The sequence below is a fragment of the Anastrepha ludens genome, chromosome 6, assembly GCF_028408465.1.
Source record: "Anastrepha ludens isolate Willacy chromosome 6, idAnaLude1.1, whole genome shotgun sequence".
Classification (NCBI taxonomy): Eukaryota; Metazoa; Arthropoda; class Insecta; order Diptera; family Tephritidae; genus Anastrepha; species Anastrepha ludens.
Genome location: NC_071502.1, coordinates 50,602,760 through 50,620,979, shown reverse-complemented (window position 1 = coordinate 50,620,979; position 18,220 = coordinate 50,602,760). Strand labels below are relative to the sequence as shown.

The following is an 18,220-nucleotide window of genomic DNA, read 5'->3' as shown; positions in this document are numbered from 1 at the left end:
TGAATAGGCACGCCGTGTAAAGTTTCGCCTTTTTACTTAAAGAAAAAATGAACAAACAATTTTTACTCTGGCCTTTAAAAGCAAAACTAAGTGCGGTTTCCAACTCAGCAATCCCGAATTGTCTTGTATACCATATTTTGTTTAGAATTCTAGTCAAAAAGTTTCAAAATAATGCATCTTACTAGATTTGTTTCCGAATATTAGCACACTTTTCTCTTTACAGAATCAATACCGCGAACTGCCGCCCACCGCACCCACCGATCAGTCGCGCAATAATCCCAAGAAGAAAATCAAAGCCTCATAGTCCATTGCTAATGTAGATATCAGCGAAGCTGCGCTACAACATTTGCAGGACTCGTCGATGGCGCAGCAATACATTCGAGCCAATGATGCAGGCAGTAGCGCCGCCATGTTGCCGCAACATGTTGTCAGCGTGTCGACACGCTCCGTGCGCAACATGTTCAAAGCGAGTCGCGAGAACTTGAAACAACAGCTGCACAAGGCTTACGGTAAAAGTGTAAAAAAATCGAATTAGCGGAATTTGTATAAATTAATTAGATGGTTAAACAAATTTTCATAGTTAAAATACTATAGAATATCAGAAAAAAAAATTATAGAATATAAAATCGAGTAGATAAGTTAATTAATTCATTATAGTAATTAGTAAATGAATTTAGTGTTGTTTTTTCGAAAACTTAAGCAATTTAATGAAAATACAAACAACGCACTTCCAAGTTCCAAAGCTCACACAATTAAACTCAAACTTATGCAATTAACTGATAACTAACTAACAATTGAAATTTTTACTTACAAATATACACTCATACATACATTATACACTTGTATGTATATGTATTTATTGCAGACAAATCTCACTATTTACAAAAATCAAGCAGTAGCTTAGCACTTTTAAAAATCAATTTAACTCGAATACAATTTAATGCAATTATTTGTAAATATATACCTAAACACATACATAGAAGCGCATTTGACTTGTACGCAACCTAAGTATTCTTAATTTTTTTTATGACAAATGTGAAATTGAGATTTTGTATACGTAGAAGTTATGAGTATTTACAGATATACTCATATTCGTGCATATGTACGGATGTATAATTGTAGTCAGTTAATTATATTAAAGCGATTTGTTACGGATGTGTGATATTTTAATGGAGTTAGCTGAAAGAAGAAGAAGAAGAGAATCTGTACGAAAATGGATTTATTAAATAGACATTTAAATTTAGTTAGAAGTTATATTATTAGGCTTTACGAAATTATTAGCAATTCCCCAATTTAATAGCATAGCTGTAAAAATGTCCAATGAGGTTGCGTAAGCTAGACGAATACATACATACAAAATTCTAGGCCAGTTAATAACAAGCACAGCCTGCAGAAAGAAATATGGCACCCCGACATTGTGATTATTTATGTATTTATGTATTTATTTACTTTTTACTTTAAATTATCTGTTTTTTTTTTGGCAAAAATATAGGTTATTATAGAACAAGTGACACATTAATCCAAGTTCGACATACAAAGATTAAAAATAATTGGACATATCTTCATCAAAATTTCAACATTTCTAATCAAAATTCTAGAAAAATTTAGAGCATGCACGTTTATGACCCATTCAATTTGAGTCGGATAGAAGGCAAGTTTGAACTGGTTTCAATTTCTCACTCTCTGACGGTGTTGCGTATTTTCTTCAGCTAAACAAACAGTTCGTATATTTGTTATACGAATTTCGCGTATATGTTATAAGCGGCCGTCTTAGCCGAACAGGTCAGTGCATCACTACTAGGCCGGGTCGATTTGTGGGGAGGCAAAAAAATCGCCCATTGCTCTGTGAAAATCATATTCTAGGGATCAAAATAAGAAACTTTACGGAAGGAACCATACCTCTAAAACGAATTCTGGTGTCCCCCAATTTGCAGTTGCAAATTTTAAACCAGCGCAAGGACTGAAGTGCACAAAAGACCAGATTTCGCAAAAAATAAGTTTTACTGTTTACAAAAGGTTCAGTCATATGTTTTTGTGTTAGATAGTTTTTGGTGGTTAAATTTCCCCCTCGGCAGGCAATGGCAAAACTTCGAGTGTATTTCTGCCATGAAAAAGCTCCTCATAAAAATATCTGCCGTTCGGAGTTGGCTTGAAACTGTAGGTCCCTCAATTTGTGGAACAACATCAAAACGCACACCACAAATAGGAGGAGGAGCTCGGTCAAGCACCTAACAGAAGTGTACGCGTCAATTATTAATTTTTTTTTTTTTTTTAATATCTCCAGCACAAAATAAACGGCTCTCCAGTATCCAACTATCTTTCAAACTTTATATGCTTTTATGGATATCGAACACCTACTTTGAAACATTAAGAATAACTATTAAACATATTTGTGTTATCAAACTCAACTTTTAACTGAAGTCAGTTTGGTTGTCCTGTAACGCCTGCAGTTCGAAAAAAAAATAATTTTGAATTAATAAAATATTGCATGCGGAGTACTTATTCCATATTTCATAAGCAAATTCGTGTTTTATAAATTCTGATGAAGAGTTCAGGCCAATTAATTTTAATTGCCTATGTCATTAATTCTATTCTTATTTTCGAGAGTTTTTACGTGTACATCATCATTCTAAGGGTCCGGAAATGAAATCAGGTTTTGAAAATAATTTTTTTCTACTAGCGGCCGCTCTTTTGCAGACATTGGCTAGTCTCTGGAGGTATTTCTGTCAAGAAAAACCTGCTCATAAAACCATTTGCTGTTGACATAGGGCTGTAGCGCAACATCAATAAAGGATGTGTGAGTGAGGGATACATTAGGACGGGTACATTTTTTTGTTTTTCAACATCGATTCTAGGAAATTCAGCTAATAGGCAGATTAATAATTTATTGAAGTACTATGAGTGTTACTTTTTAATACAACTTGTACTGGAGAATATTATTTTTTACATCTATTCCCTATTTAATGAAACGTACAATGGCGTTAAATATTACATTTGTTTCTGCATGGCTTAATTCGATTTAAAAGGTGGCGCAAAATTAATCAGTTATGGAAAGATTTATAATATTTGCAAATATCGTCCTACGGCAATCATATTTGACACTTGTGATCTAGACAGCTGCAGCATCCAAACAGACAAGCAATGGAGCACGTATGGGTCAAAATAAAGATTTCCGTCACTCAAAAATTTTGTTTTTGTTAGTAAAAAGTTGAATAGTTAATTTTGCGCCACCCGATTAATTTTGCGCCACCCTTTACATATAAAAGAATTACATACATTCACTTTTTCCATTAAAGTTTTCATTTTACCATATTAAAATAACCAAAAGTTTTCTAAAATAAAAAATTTTTTTTTACTTTTAGTGACAACATTTTGAATTTGTTAAATTTTCGTGAATATTGTTAAAAGTTTGTAACTTCAATTCTTTCAGTTTTCGTTACACAGTGAACTATATTTTGATTAATAATTAACGAAAAAAATTTAACATAAGAAAAAATATTGCGATTATTGTAAATAAATTAAGTGGCCTAACTATGTGAACACAAGTGTAGCTTATCTTAAAATTTAGATGGGCTCAAAATTGACTTTAGAGTTGTGCTGTTATAGACTTTTTTTCTCATAATTTTATGTAGAATCCATATCTGCTACTGACGCTGTCGATAAAAATAGTTCCAATAAATTGGCCTGCTTTAATTTAGTATCTCATCAGAAGTGCAGATAGAATATTGTATGGCTTATAGGTATGTTTGTAAGTGCCTAACTTTTTTAATTGAATTTAGTAAAGTATTACCATTCTTAAAATTTTGAACGCAGCTCTACAGCACATACGCAAGATGTTAGCGTTTTTGATAGCTTACTCGTAAGCATTTTTGCACTGAGTATTATAAAGTATTTAGCGATTTTCTACTGATAAGAGAAGTGGCTGCTATTGCTGATAGAAAAAGCTCTCAAAAATTATACTCTCTGTAAAAATATTCATATCTTATAAGCGCCTTCGCCTCTGTGCCAATTACTTCTCACTATAGATAGGCATTGTTTTTGTAAATATTTAATTTATTTATTTTTACTAATAAATGCTCAACACTTAATTTTTTTCAAATAGGAATACAATTAAAGTTTTAAAATAAATGCACATCTGGTAAAATGCGTAAATGTCACAATAAAAGCTTTTTTTCAACTCAAGTAGAAGCGCTACAACTAAAACATTCATACAAGTACTCGTATATGAACACTTATACACGCATATCTATTTTCGGCAAGCAAAGTCCAGCATGCCCTTTACAAGTTCATGCTCTCTTAACTATCGCGCTCGCCTGCTTTCTCGTCCCTTTCATACTTAATTGTTCGCCTCATTCTTCATGAATTCATAGACAATTGAGAAATCTTTGCCGCCCAGTCCCTTTGCCTTCAATGTGCGATAAATTTGGTGAGATAGAGCACCCAATGGAATTGGTGTATTTGTCGCGGTAGCCACATCCGACGCCAAACCCAAATCTTTGGTAATCAAATCGGTGGAAAAACCACCAGCATAGCCTTTATTGCTGGGCGCAGTGTGTGTAATGCCGGGCACGGGATTGTACGAGTCTGACGACCAGCAGCGACCAGTTGACGAATTGATGATCTCAGCGAATACTTTGGGATCCAAGCCTTGACGTATGGCCAAGTTCATTGCCTCGGAAGTGCCAATCATGGAAATAGCCAACATCATGTTGTTGCATAATTTGGCTGCTTGGCCCATGCCATAGCCACCGCAATGAGTAATACGTTTGCCCATACACTCCAGAATGGGCTTGACAATATTGTATTCCTCTTCAGTGCCGCCGACCATGAAAGTCAATGTGGCCTGTTCAGCGCCGGGAACACCACCCGATACGGGTGCATCAATGAAGCGGGCACCCTTGCCGGTAATGAACTTTTGCACCTCTTTTGCTACATTCGGGTCAATGGTAGATGAATCGATGAATATGGTATTCTTGTTGATACCATCGGCAGTTAGTTGGTTATAAGTATCTCGCACAATGTCATTGTTGGGCAACATTGTGATGAGGAAGTCTGAATTTTTAGCCAAATCGGAGGTCTTTTCGTAGACAATGGCGCCCTTGGCTTTCATACTATCACAGGCGTCTTTTGAAATATCATAGACGTGCAATTTGTGTCCCTTCTTGATCAGATTGCTCACCATATTACTGCCCATGTTGCCCAGTCCGATAAAGCCAACATTCTTGGAGGCAACAGCTTGTGATGACATGGCGCGCACCAACGTTTGGCCCATAGCTTTCGATACAGGCATCTTGAACACAATACGGAGCGCCATTTTCAATCAATTCAAGTAACTGCAAGCAAATAATAATAAATTAATAGATAAACTTTGTTGTTGCTAACAATTAGAATAATGTTACGCAATGGAAACTGCAACTTTTCGACGTAGGCACATACATATGCATATATTTTTCACAAAAATGTTAAGATAGTAGATCGGCATACAAACATATGTACACGTGTGTGTGCTTCAACATGCACGCACGTACGCTTAGATACAAATATTTTTACATACCAAACCAGAAACTCTCTCAAAACGATCAACACTGTTGAATGCTAAAAAGCAAACTGAACTATCAGATACCGAATTGCTGCTTAACTGCCTAGAATGCTCTAATATATATATATATATATATAGTTATACACACACACTGGCGGACCCAGCAACTCTTTACGGAGGAGTCTAAATCGGTACACACTTGCCTCTGCATTATTTAATCGTGAAAAATAACACATTAAACTAACTACTTTGTGAAAAATATGCTTAATGTTATGCTTTAACTAGTTTTTTAAAGCTGACTTTTCAACTAGTCGGTAACTAGTCCATAATAAACCACTTTTAAAAATTAAACCACAGTGCCAAAAAAATTAGTTTTAAAATACCAAATAATTTTAACAATAATTTTCTAACCGAAGCTTAATTTGAAATTTATCATAAATCAACCAAAATTAAAGTTGATACTTAAAACTTTTAAAACAATAGTAAACGCTTGACCATTTTCAGTCTACCAAATTTTGCAGTATCTCGGCACATAGAATGTACTTTTGCCCCCAAAACCTCCACAAACTTCCACCTGCACTACTCTTCATACATGCGAGTACTACTTATACAGCTAATTTAATATATATTATCATATGTGCGACCGTAGGTGCACGCGGAATAAACTATTAGCGTATGTGTGAATAAAACTCGCACACCTCCAGGGCTCTCCAGCCTCTCAGCTGTTTCTCAATAGGCAATGTATGCTCAATTTTGTGGAGGCACGTATCGATAACGTAAACAAAATAGAGGTGGGAATATGTGTGTGTTTATATATAATAATAATAAATGCATATACATACATGCATGGCTTCTTGTCAGCATAGCTGCTGAGTCATTTAGTACATAGATTGTCGATCGTTAGCACACTTCAAATCTCCTCGGCCGGCAACTCTTCAGCATTTATTTAATATACTTATTTGGTGAGAGCGCGAAAGAGAAAAACACGAGCGTATGCAGTATAGTGTTGCCAAAGCAAAGGGAATTGAAAAGTAAATTTGTTTGGGTTCTTGCACGATCATTTATGATGATGATTTTTTTTACTTAGGATGGACGTTATCACTCTAGTGACAAAAAAATAACAATTCAAGCCTAATTCTAAGGACTTGGTTCCGATTTCTTCTCAGAGAGTAGTATGAACAGTTTTTTCATCATTTTAATGCAAATGATCAAAGTCACCTTTTTTTAACCCTGCACAGATGGGTGAATTCTTATAATGCACAAGGCGTGGAACAATAAACACAATTTTTTTATAGGCTGGTGGTTTTAAGTGCTTTTTTTAATTTTAAGTTGCTGGGTGTAAAGGAGTATTAAAAAAAATCCATAAAAGTTTAAATGCTAATATTTTTGCCAAAAAACGGCTTGAGTGGGGGTTTCCGGTTACAAGTAATGTGGCCGCTTCGGTGCAAAAAACGTGAAAAATTCCTAACTGCGAAATATATAGTTTAATGAATTTTAATAATTTTTGTTCGGCTGAGAAGGCCGTAAATCAGAACTAAAGCACGCGAATTTCATATTTCTATTCTTTTCACTAAGCTTAGAAGAATAGTTTCTAATTTGTATTTACGTTTTTTATTATATCTGAATAGTTGGCATATAATTTAGCCTTTAAAGTGCAGCCCAAAAAAAAATGGCTTAAATTTGCAGCAAGCAACTGATTATTCGACTTTTGTTTTAATATTTGCCAACTTTGTTCAAGTGAAAAATGTTAAACCCCGAATGTTAAAAAATAAGAATCGATATTTTTCGTATTTTTCTTGTGGTATAGTGTTTGAGCCCACATTTTTCGTACCGTCAGTTAATACACCAAGCAAAGGCGCACTCGGCTATAACTGCCGATTCTGGATTTAAGGGTCTGTCAAAAGTGACGCCTAGATGTCAGTAATGAATATTTCTTAGATGGTACCTCTTTTTATGTCATCTTTGATATTTTTCAAGAAGACAGATGTACAATTTTACATGATAAGACAATGAGTTAAAATTATTGAAACTTATTATGCAAATGGTCGATCCTTAAGAATAATATATAGCAAAATTCATGATTTTTTCGATTGAAATAATCGTCCAAATGAATTGACAATTTAAAGGTTGGTGAAAAAATTTCAAGAAACTGGTTCTGTCGAGAATAAAAAAAAAGACTGGCAGACCATAAATTGGGCACTCTGTTGAGAGTATTGCTGCTGTAGCATTTGTGGGCATTTAGATGATGCTATTTTTCACATATAATTGAAATAGTGAAACCTGAAGGAATATACATTTTTACTGATTTTATTTTAGAACAACATCTGGGCGCGTATTTTGAAAGATCCTTTATTATGCACAGGGACTCTAACTGAATAACTGTTTTATGATTTTAAGTAATGGAAATCTTTATTTTAACCTTTACGCGCCCCATTGCCTGTCTCTTTGTATACTGCAGCTGTCTAGTTTCCAAGTGTCAAACCTGATTGACGTATGACGCCATTCGCAAAAATTATAAATCTTCGGATAGGGCGATTAATTTTACGCCACCTTGTATATGCGTGTATGTATATCCAAAGTTTATGTTTATTAAGTTTTCGTGGCTTGTTGTTTTGAGTGTGTGCACATTTTATTTTTGTCATTTATCACATACATATATACATGTACATATATGAAACTGAACTAAATTGATATATAAATTCGTACGCTCACGCCTTCTTTAATAAGTTACTTACGTACGCAATATTTGTTTAGATCGCAACGCCCCACGCATTATTTATTATTCTTACTTGTTGTTATTTAAATTTGAGATAAAATAATAAAATGTAGGATACCAGATATTAAGACGTACACAACAAATAGGAAGAAGAAGCGCAGCCAAAATAAGTAATGAAGGATGTTACAGTCAATTATATATGGGGTTTTTTTTAAGGTTCTTGAGAATTATCGACATCTATCACAATGGTTTGACTGACTGAATTTTTGATTCCAAAACTTATCAGCTAAACATCGACGGCATTTGATTTCAACAAAATGGTGCAACTTGCCATACAGCGCGCTTAACAATCGATTCAAGCCACCATTGATGCCATAAGCCAAGATTTATTAGAAAAATTATCAAAATTTGGCTTGCTCTAATGGACTATGTAATTCGTAGCTGCGACTGACATATGCCGAATATCATGTTCCAAAAATAAATGCCATGAAATGATCTACCAAATTATAATCAATAAAATTGATTTCAATAATATTTCAGATCAAGTTCTCAAGCTCTTGAAAAACACCCGATATATACACGTATAGGATACCAGGCACATATTTATGGTTTCGTAATTTACAGATTTTACAACATACATAAGTATGAATAAGTATGACAAATATAAGATTCGCATTATTCTATTATTCATCAAAATGAAAAGGCTTGCGGTTGTTTTGAGAGATCGAATAGATTTTTCTATCATATGGTATTTCATATCTATGTAACGTGATCTTCGAATCTCGAGCATTTATGTGGAGAAAATGCACAAGTCTTTCAGCAAAAAAAGAAATGTTAGAAATCTACCCGATTTTCTTACTTGAAACTTTTACTTTATTATACCAAAATTCAATGAGTTATGAAATTTCATACTGGAATTTTTTTTAAAATCCAGATTAAAAAGTTTGAAGTTTTTATAAGCAAATATTAAAATTAAATAAGAAACAAATTAGTTGCCAAAACTTGGCAATAAGTCCCTATGCTATAGTTATGTAGGTTAGGTCAGGTTGAAGCGGTTGTCCACTGGGGGACACACTCAAGCTCATGGCCCATTGTGATGCCGCGTGGGGGAACTAGCCCTTATTCCTCCTAAAACCAATGTGTACTTTTCAAAAAATTTGTAAGATCCTTAATTTCGGCAGAACCCAGATATTACAATTCATCAAAGGATTGTCCACCCGAAATGGCGACTCTACGTCTGGATAGAGCAGGACAGTGGCACAGAAGGTGCGGGATAGTCTCTTCCTCTTTTTCATCTAGACAACTGCTGCAGAAGTCATGTGTTTGCACACCCATTTTCTGGACGTGCCTACCGTTTAGGCAGTGCCCCGTAATAACTGACTGTGTTAAGACTGTGATTGTCTCTTCTTAGTATAAGCTCCGTGCGGTTAGCATTGAGAGTCGGCCACAGCTGTCGGGCGATTTTGCAAGTGGCTTCATTACGCCATCTTTCATTCGCTACTCTTGCAATTTCTTCACGGATACGTACATAGTTTACATGTTTGCAAGGGTATACCTAGATCATTGTCGATGTACTCATCAGTGAATTTGGTACCGACTTTTGCTAGTTCATCGGCTTTGCAGTTCCCCTCAATGTCAAAATGGCCAGGAACCCATGTTGTCATTCGGCGAAATGACTCAGCCATCTCGTTAAGAGATGCGCGGTATTTTATGGCTACCTTGGAGGTTGTAGACTGTTTTGCGCCGGACTTTATCCGCCTACCCTGCCCTGGAGCTTTGAGCCATTTGTGTATACATGGATGGACTCGTCCTGTCTTAGCACGTCCCGTTCCCACTCTTCCCTCGAGGATAGGAGGGTCGTGAACGTTGTAGTGACAAGTGGTCTGTATGGTCCACCTGTCCGGGAAATCCCAACTTGCCATCCAGGATTTTACCGTGGCCATAATCTGGGACCACTTACTTAAAGTGCTCAGCCTTATTGACGCACTGCGCACAATCTACTTTGCCTGCAGGTCTACCGGAAGGAAGTTTAATATCACATACATACCTACAGTGCTTTCGATGGTTTGGTTGGCATTGCACCGGTTATAAGAACAGATGCAAGTCTTTGGACCTTATCAACTCTTTTAATGTTCACGCCCTTCTCCAGGGAATTTCACCATATTGCAATACCGTAGTAGAGAATTGGCCTAATTACTGCTGTGTACAACCAGTCTATCATTCTGGGTTTCAAACCCTATTTTTCCCCAATGAGTCTTCCGCAGGAGTATATCGCCGACGTAGCTTTGCGTACTCTATCTGCGACTGTGATTGATTCCTAGATATTTAGCGCTTTCTGTTACTTTAAGGTGTTTTCTCCTAAAAATGTTTGTTGAAGGGCAGGTGTTTTATGTTTTCTGCTGAATAGTACCAGTTCTGTTTTTTCTAGATTCACTTCTAGTCCTCGACTTTTGCACCAAAGTGATAGTCTGTTGAGAACTCTTTGTTGAAGATCACACAGTGTTGGAAGGTGTGTGTCCGAGATTGCTATAACAATATCATCGGCATATGAAATTATCTTACCTCCCATTTTTTCCAGTTCTTGAAGAAAATTATTGACGGTCAGGTTCCACAGAAGTGGAGAGATTACCCCACCCTGTTGTGTACCCCTGATCGGAAATTTCTTAATGGATGTTTCCCCAAATTTGCGCATATCGTCCGCCCGATTACCATTCGTTCTATAAGTGAAACGAGCGCTGTGCTTACTCCCATTTCCGTTAGCTATTTGATAATTGCTTCCGGAGGTATGTTATTTAAAGCGCCCTCGATGTCCAAAAAACAACAAAGGTATATTCCTTATAATGAAGTGACTTCTCAATCGTATCGACTAGCGATCGGAGCGCTGTCTCTACTGATCTGCCTTTGCTGTATGCATATAGAGAAGGAGATAGCTTGTTGCTGATCTTTCCTCTGATGTGCTCATCTAGCAATCGCTCTACCGTTTTTAACAGGAAGGATGATAGGCTAATCAGCCTGTAGTCCTTCGGTTTCGTATGTGTGGTTTTCCGGGTACGCAAAAAAATTGATATTTTTCCCCCAAACTAATAAAATTAAATACCTCACACTTTAAAAATTGTTGACTGATGTTAAAAAAAAGTAGATGCTCTTTTCTTTGATATGCATAGCATATACTTTGTGTCTAAAAAATTAAAAAAAAAATTTTTTAAATCACCTATTCTTTTATAAAAATAAAGAAATTACTAATTAGTAATCCTATTCACCCATATTTTTCCTTTTTTTATTGTTGGCACACATTAATTTTAAATAATTTTTTACTAAGGTCCCTATTTCGAGTTTCGGAGGCTCATATCTCGAATTTGGAGACTAACTTTAACAACCTACCTTTAGTTATGACTCAGTCTTCAAACAAAAATTGATTTGGTTCAATACCTTTCTTTCACCTATATTGATGTATATGTACCATTTCTTATCTCCCGTGACGATTCGGTACAAAAAGCGCTATTTATGACCGCGTGTTGCTCGATGTCGGGCGAGATGCTGAGAAGCAATTTGAAGGACACTTTGTTTGTTTTTTTCGTTGAAGCACCCAGGCTCCCAATTTTTTAGTAAATCCCATTGAATGAAGGTGATTGAGAATCGTTTTATGATCGCAGCTCATTTTTCCCACCAATTCACGACCGGTTTGGCGATCGTTCTCCTTCAAAAGTGGCCTGAGACGTTCTTCATCGAATTCAGAAGGTCTTCCGCTGCGAGACATGTCATCGACGTCAAACCATTTCCGTGCTGTTGACTCGCCTATGACACCTTCTCCATACAGGTCGCAAAAGTCATGGGCTGGTTCGGCAGCTTTTTGACCTCGATGAAAAGCAAAGAAAAGCAGGTGTCGAAAATATTGATTTTTACCTCCTGGATATTCCATTTCTAAGGCTCAAAACTAATAAAAAATTAAATAACTAAAAAAAAAAAAAAATAACATAATTTTGTAGAGCAGAAAGAGTTCTATCGAATGAATACTTACCCTTTGCCAAACAGCAAACAAATCGTTGTAAAATAAAATAAAATATAAAAGCGCTATGAACTTTTTCCCCAACCTAATAAATTCTGCGATTGTTTATGTTTGAGTTAAACAACTATTTATTCTTTACTTTTAAAGAATTTTAAGTAAGTTCAGTAATAATTCAGAACAATATTTTTCCGTGCAAGAGGTGATAGTGTAATAGGCTCCATGCCATTGTGTGTATGTATCCAAACACTGTATGTATGTATTCCAGTTAATTAAATAATATTTTGATATATGTTTAAAATTGTATGCGTCGAACTATTTGTATAAGAATATAGACACCAATTGATATACCTACAAATATTATTTAATATAAATTTTTCAAAGTCAATTTACGCAAAACACTAAAGTTACCTTTAGCTTTGACAAAGCGTTTATCATTGCTACAATTTATTGAAAAAAATTAATATTAATTTATTTTATGAATCTGATATGCAAAAAATTATATTAAATAAATACTAAGAAATTTATAAATATGTAAAAATTAGAATGGTAATTATTCCAAAAATTAATTGCCTTCATGCTTCCTTCCTTCAAATACATGAAATTTACAAAACAAAACTTACTTAGACTAAAAAAAATGTATGTAAAAAATAAAATAAAAAGTAAAACATTTAGGTATTGTAATAAAGAGTCACGAATATGGTCATAATTTTGAGTACAACTCGAAATGTTGTTATATTGAAATTCGAAAACAAAGAAAAAAATAAACACATTTTCATCAAAATAAATTACAAAAAAAAAAAACGTTGTACCTTAATTCCAAATGTACAGAAGCCTAAATCCTCACTCCCATTTATAAATATGAACGATACATACTTAGCCACAACACTACTAATGTTATCAAACAATTTTTGAAGTATTTGTTAATATAAATTTTTACACTTATTAATGCTATTAAATTTTTATTAATATAAAATTATCAACATTATACCAACAAGTTTACTGTTTACCAATACTCTTCGAATATTAGCTTATATACATTGGCAGATTTAATACATACATCAATACAATTTACATACACATACATACCAATACACGCATTTTTACAATAGGTAACATTCATTTTTATAAACCATTAAATATTGAATTTGTAAAATAAAAAATTACACAAAACAATAAAAAAAAATATGATTTATATCTTAATTAAGATCGATAGAAGTAAAATAGACGAAAATTATTAAAATAAAGTTCGATTTGAAACATACTAACAGAGTCCTTTTAATAATTACACAGGTCAACAACGTTTTGTTCTAGGAAAGTGTAGGGTCATTTTGGAAGTAATTTTTTGCGCAGAATCCGAATCCGGGGCTTAAATTGCTCTATCACGTCAGGATTTTGAGATATCCTAACCTAAAAGTGCAAAAACGCTGTTTTTGCCCATTTTTGAGGTTATGTAGCTACGCAGATTTTGCTCTCTTGGAAAGAGTACTGCGAATCCATCGAATCCGTAAAAGACTCGGCCAGACTCAGCAGGATCCTATCCAAGGACCACTCCTGTAAAACTCTAATCAAAAGAGAGAACGGGGAGGGGGTTGAATCTGCAGGCGAATCCTTAAAAATCCTTATTGATGCCCACTTTCCGGAAAACTCTATTGCTCCAGTCTGTAAAGAAGACGCGAACCGGCAGGAGGGGTTACCTGCGACGTCCCTGACACCGGTCCTGTCCGTCAACAGAATGAACTTGGCAATCGAGAGTTTTTCTCCTTTCAAATCTCCACGCATCGATGGTATCATGCCAGTAATGCTTCAGAAGACTAAAACCGTGGTGGTTCCCGTTCTTCAAAAGATCTTCTCGGCGTGTATCTCGCTGAACCACGTTCCTGCTAGCTAGAAGAAAACCAAAGTGGTCTTCATTCCTAAGGCAGGAAGGAGGGGCCACGTCCTGGCCAAGGACTTCAGGCCTATAAGTCTTACCTCCTTTATTCTCAAGGTGTTTGAAAGAGTGATCGACTGTCACATCCGAGAGCACTGTGAAACCAGACTTTCTCCAGCCCAACACGCTTACCTGAAAGGGAAATCTACCGAGTCAGCCTTACATGAGGTAGTAGGAACTGTAGAGAAATCTCTGGAGGGAAAACAATTCACTTTGGCGGCCTTTATAGACATAGAGGGCGCCTTTAATAATATTACGGCGGAGTCAATTGTCACGGCTCTAAATAGGCTAGGGGTGGAAAGACCTATCTACCTCTGGATCTCGTCCCTGCTTGGTGGTAGGGAAATAAATGCGGTGGCAGGAGGGGCTAGAATCACCAGATTCGTACATAGGGGCACACCGCAGGGCGGCGTCCTCTCGCCTCTCCTTTGGCTAGTAGCTGTAGATGAAGCCTTAATTCGCTTAAACAGGGGTGGGGTAAAGGTGGTAGCATATACCGATGACTTGGTCCTAATGGTCTCAGGTCCCTTCCCATCAGTAATGGCTGAAATTTTGGAAGGTACAGTGGCTACACTCAGCAAATGGGACGCCAGTTGCGGTCTCAGAGTCAACTCTGACAAAACGGAGTTGATGCTATTCACCAGAAAATATAAGCCTCCACCTTTTAAGCTTCCTAGACTTAACAACCAGTGTCTTACACTTTCATCGGAAGTCAAGTATCTTGGTGTAATACTTGACCCCAAGCTCCACTGGAAGCTGCACATAGAAAATCGAGTTAAGAAGGCCAATATAGCCTTCTACGCCTGTAAATCTATGTTCGGCAAAAAATGGGGTCTCAAGCCACGTGTCGTACTTTGGATGTACAACTTACTGGTTCTGCCAATTTTGACATACGGTTGCCTAGTTTGGTGGGTAGCTCTTCGGAAGGGCTACAACTCCACTAAATTAGAGAGAGTGCAGAGAACTGCATGTGTGGGCATCACTGGGGCCTGTAGAACATGCCCCACCGCTGCGCTCAACGTTATTCTCCACTTAATTCCTGTGGATCTGCAGGTTAAATACATTGCTGCTCAGAGTGCTATTAGGCTGAAGGAGTTTGGCCTTTGGAAACAACTTCCTGTAGGACATAGCAACATTTTGAAGCAGATCTCCCCTTCCTTCTCTGATATTCGCACCGACCTCTCCATCCGCAAACTGTGCTTTGAGGGTTGTGCTAGGGCTATCTTTCCGAGCAGGCAAGACTGGAAAGAGGGGAGAGTTGGTGCGGATATAGATGCCTCTGTTTCCACTGACGGATCCAAAATGGAGTCTGGAGTGGGAGCGGGGGTCTACTCTCAATCAGCCAGCATCTCGGTCTCCTTTAAACTGCCGGAGACAAGCAGCGTCTTTCAAGCAGAGGTCTTCGCGATCCTGCAGGCATGCAAAATGCTTCGGGATCGCTGTTGGGAGGGAGACATTAATATTTTTTCCGATAGTCGAGCTGCAATCAAGGCACTGTCGTTGCCATATTGCAGCTCTCTTCTCGTGAACTCCTGCAAGGAGGAACTTAAACGTCTCGGACGTGCAGGAAACATTTCCCTCATCTGGGTTCCTGGGCACAGGAATATAGAGGGAAATGAAATTGCCGATGAGCTTGCCAGGAAGGGGGCGGCAGAACCGGATCCAGCTGCCCCCTTCTCAGACATCGGTATCCCCTTGGCCGTCGTTAAAGGGAAACAACACAACTTCTTTCTAAAGAAACCGCAAGACAGATGGAGGTCTGTTTCATCGTGTGCCATTTCAAAAGCACTGTGGCCTAAATACGATATAAACAGAACGCTTAAGGTGATGGGAACCCCCCGCCATTCGGCACTCATGCGGAGAAGCTTGGAATTCCGTACAACCCCCATTGCAGAAGCTGTGGGGATCCTGCAGAGAAAGAGACTGTGGAACACTTTCTCTACAAATGTCCGGCTCTGGCGGCTAGGCGCTTGAGATTCCTCAGCGTCCCCTTTGGGGATGACTTGATGAAATTCTCTAGCCTAGATCCCTTTTCTCTCCTCCGCTACATCAACAGCACCGGATGGCTGTAGACGGTTTATCTCCTCCCTAAATCCTATCACAGGTAGTGGTCCACATTATGGTATCAAAACGGCACGTAAGTGCTACTTGTAGTGTACCTGGGGTACTCTTGCCATCTTACCTGCCTACCTACCATAATCTCACGTCGCGGCGATGTGAATTGGCCGCCAAGATCATGAGATTTGACACCGTTGGACTTCCTTCTTTGAGATTATTTGAAAGAAAAGGTGTCCGTTGATAAGCTAGTAACAATTCAAGAGCTAAAGGATGATATAGTTCGGCACATTAACGGCATAGAACCATCGAAAATTTGGGCCATCGGAAAAAAAAATTGCTTGGTGGTGAGGTAACTCTTTTATCTTAAAACCGATAACTGGTTTGAATTATACATGGCAACTGTAGCAAGGTTCAATGGTCGTCTGTTCAGGCCCCATCCGTCTGATCTATTGGATGCGTGTGATGTTTTTGGTCTTACATGAATATCAACCAGTATGACAAAGACTCCTAGCCACCTATTCGCATGCCACTTTAAACCCACCTATCCCTTTGGACTCAGCCCGTTGAAACATGTTTCTTGGCCCTACCGACGATGGCGCCCACTAACTAAACAGTACTGCAACACCAACAACAACAATACTTCTGCCGCATTAAGCTACTGCGCGTGTTGGTCTCGTGCGAGGTTATGCTCAATTTTTTTTTTTGTTTTGCGGTCTACATCCCAAATGAATGAAGTTGTAATACATAATTAATAGAGAGCTTCACTCTTTATAATTCCTTCGAAACTTTTCTCTGTAACAAATTTGACTTTTGAAACTGGTCAACAGTTTTTATTGGCAATGTAATTTAGTTATAATTCTAGCATGATTATATAACTTATAATTGTTATATTACATTGCAAATAAGCCATATGACATATATATGTAAATGCATTTCGGCACTTTGGCGTTCAAAATCGAATTAGTGTCTAATATGCCCCTTACCGTCCACTTGATAAAAAAATATTTTCAGTTTTACCCTATAAAAAATTGCACACTATTCGTAATATAATTTTATTTACAGCACACCACTCTCTCCTCATAAAAATTGTGTGGTGAGTTGTTTGTTACTGGCCAAAGTCAAAAACCAAAACAGTACTTACCGCAAACGCAATTTATATGCGCCCAAATTACAAGGTAATAATAATAAAAACAAACAATATAAATAAAATTTTTTTATTAAATCAAAAACAAAAACAAAGCCGTTATATGCGACATGCGTTAATTGCAGATTCGTATTGACATATGCGCGAGCGTGAAATAATAATTTCTCAACATTACACAACCGGCACTTGAGTGCACACGAAAAATTAAGAGTAATAAAAAAATTGGTTATAAAAATTTAAAAATAAAAAACAGGTGGATGCATTTTTATGCCTATGAACAGAAAATACTCGTACGTATTCATTAAAACTTCAAACACCTGGCGCAATGGACGCAAAAGGAACGAAATCTGAACAATTTTTCATTAAAGCGGCTTTGAAAATTCGGTTAAAAAGAGGCTCTTTCCGAAAATGCATGTGAGGATCTGCGAAATTGGCAGTGGTGTTCAAAATCAATACGTTGAGTGGAAAAGCATTGCATAGATCTGGTTCGAAAGTTGCAGCAACTACAGAGTAGCAACAATTTCAACTATGTTTGTGGTATTTGCAAAGCTCACTAGCTCACCTACTGATATATAATATATGGAGTGATAGCAAAGCGGGAAATATAAAAAATAAAGAAATAAATATAAAACCAAAGAAAGAAAGAAAGAGTTGGAAAAACAGAGGCGAAGGAAATATTGGAGAGTTCACTATTTGTTTGTCGGGCGTTTGGTTATCCTTGAGTAGTGTTCACTTTGCTTAGTTTCAAAGCTTCAAATCAAATTTAGGAATTTACACAAGTGCTGTTGCTTATGGATTTCAGGAGCGCTTATAAATTGGAATTATTT

General features: G+C 36.9%; 2 protein-coding genes across 4 annotated transcripts in view; one reads left to right on the top strand and one right to left on the bottom strand.

Annotated features, from left to right (window-relative positions):
* Positions 1-1,152, top strand: part of LOC128867904 (multiple C2 and transmembrane domain-containing protein) — a 52,518-nt gene extending 51,366 nt beyond the window's left edge. For both annotated transcript variants that reach the window (XM_054109508.1, XM_054109509.1), the window contains one exon: positions 224-1,152. In XM_054109508.1, the coding sequence (XP_053965483.1) occupies positions 224-304 (81 nt within the window). In that variant the 3' untranslated portion in view covers positions 305-1,152. The remainder of the gene's footprint in view (positions 1-223) is intronic.
* On the bottom strand, positions 981-5,642 carry LOC128867906 (probable 3-hydroxyisobutyrate dehydrogenase, mitochondrial). Of its 2 annotated transcripts, none has more exons than XM_054109513.1 (2): positions 5,555-5,642; positions 981-5,333 (listed from the first exon to the last, which is right to left on the bottom strand). In XM_054109513.1, the coding sequence occupies exon 2, from the start codon at positions 5,312-5,314 to the stop codon at positions 4,337-4,339; it is 978 nt and encodes a 325-aa protein (XP_053965488.1). In that variant the 5' UTR covers positions 5,315-5,333; positions 5,555-5,642; the 3' UTR covers positions 981-4,336. The 2 variants fall into 2 exon arrangements, with proteins under 2 accessions (XP_053965488.1, XP_053965489.1); XM_054109514.1 differs by lacking the exon at positions 5,555-5,642 and adding an exon at positions 5,400-5,526.
* Positions 5,643-18,220: the final 12,578 nt, after the last annotated feature.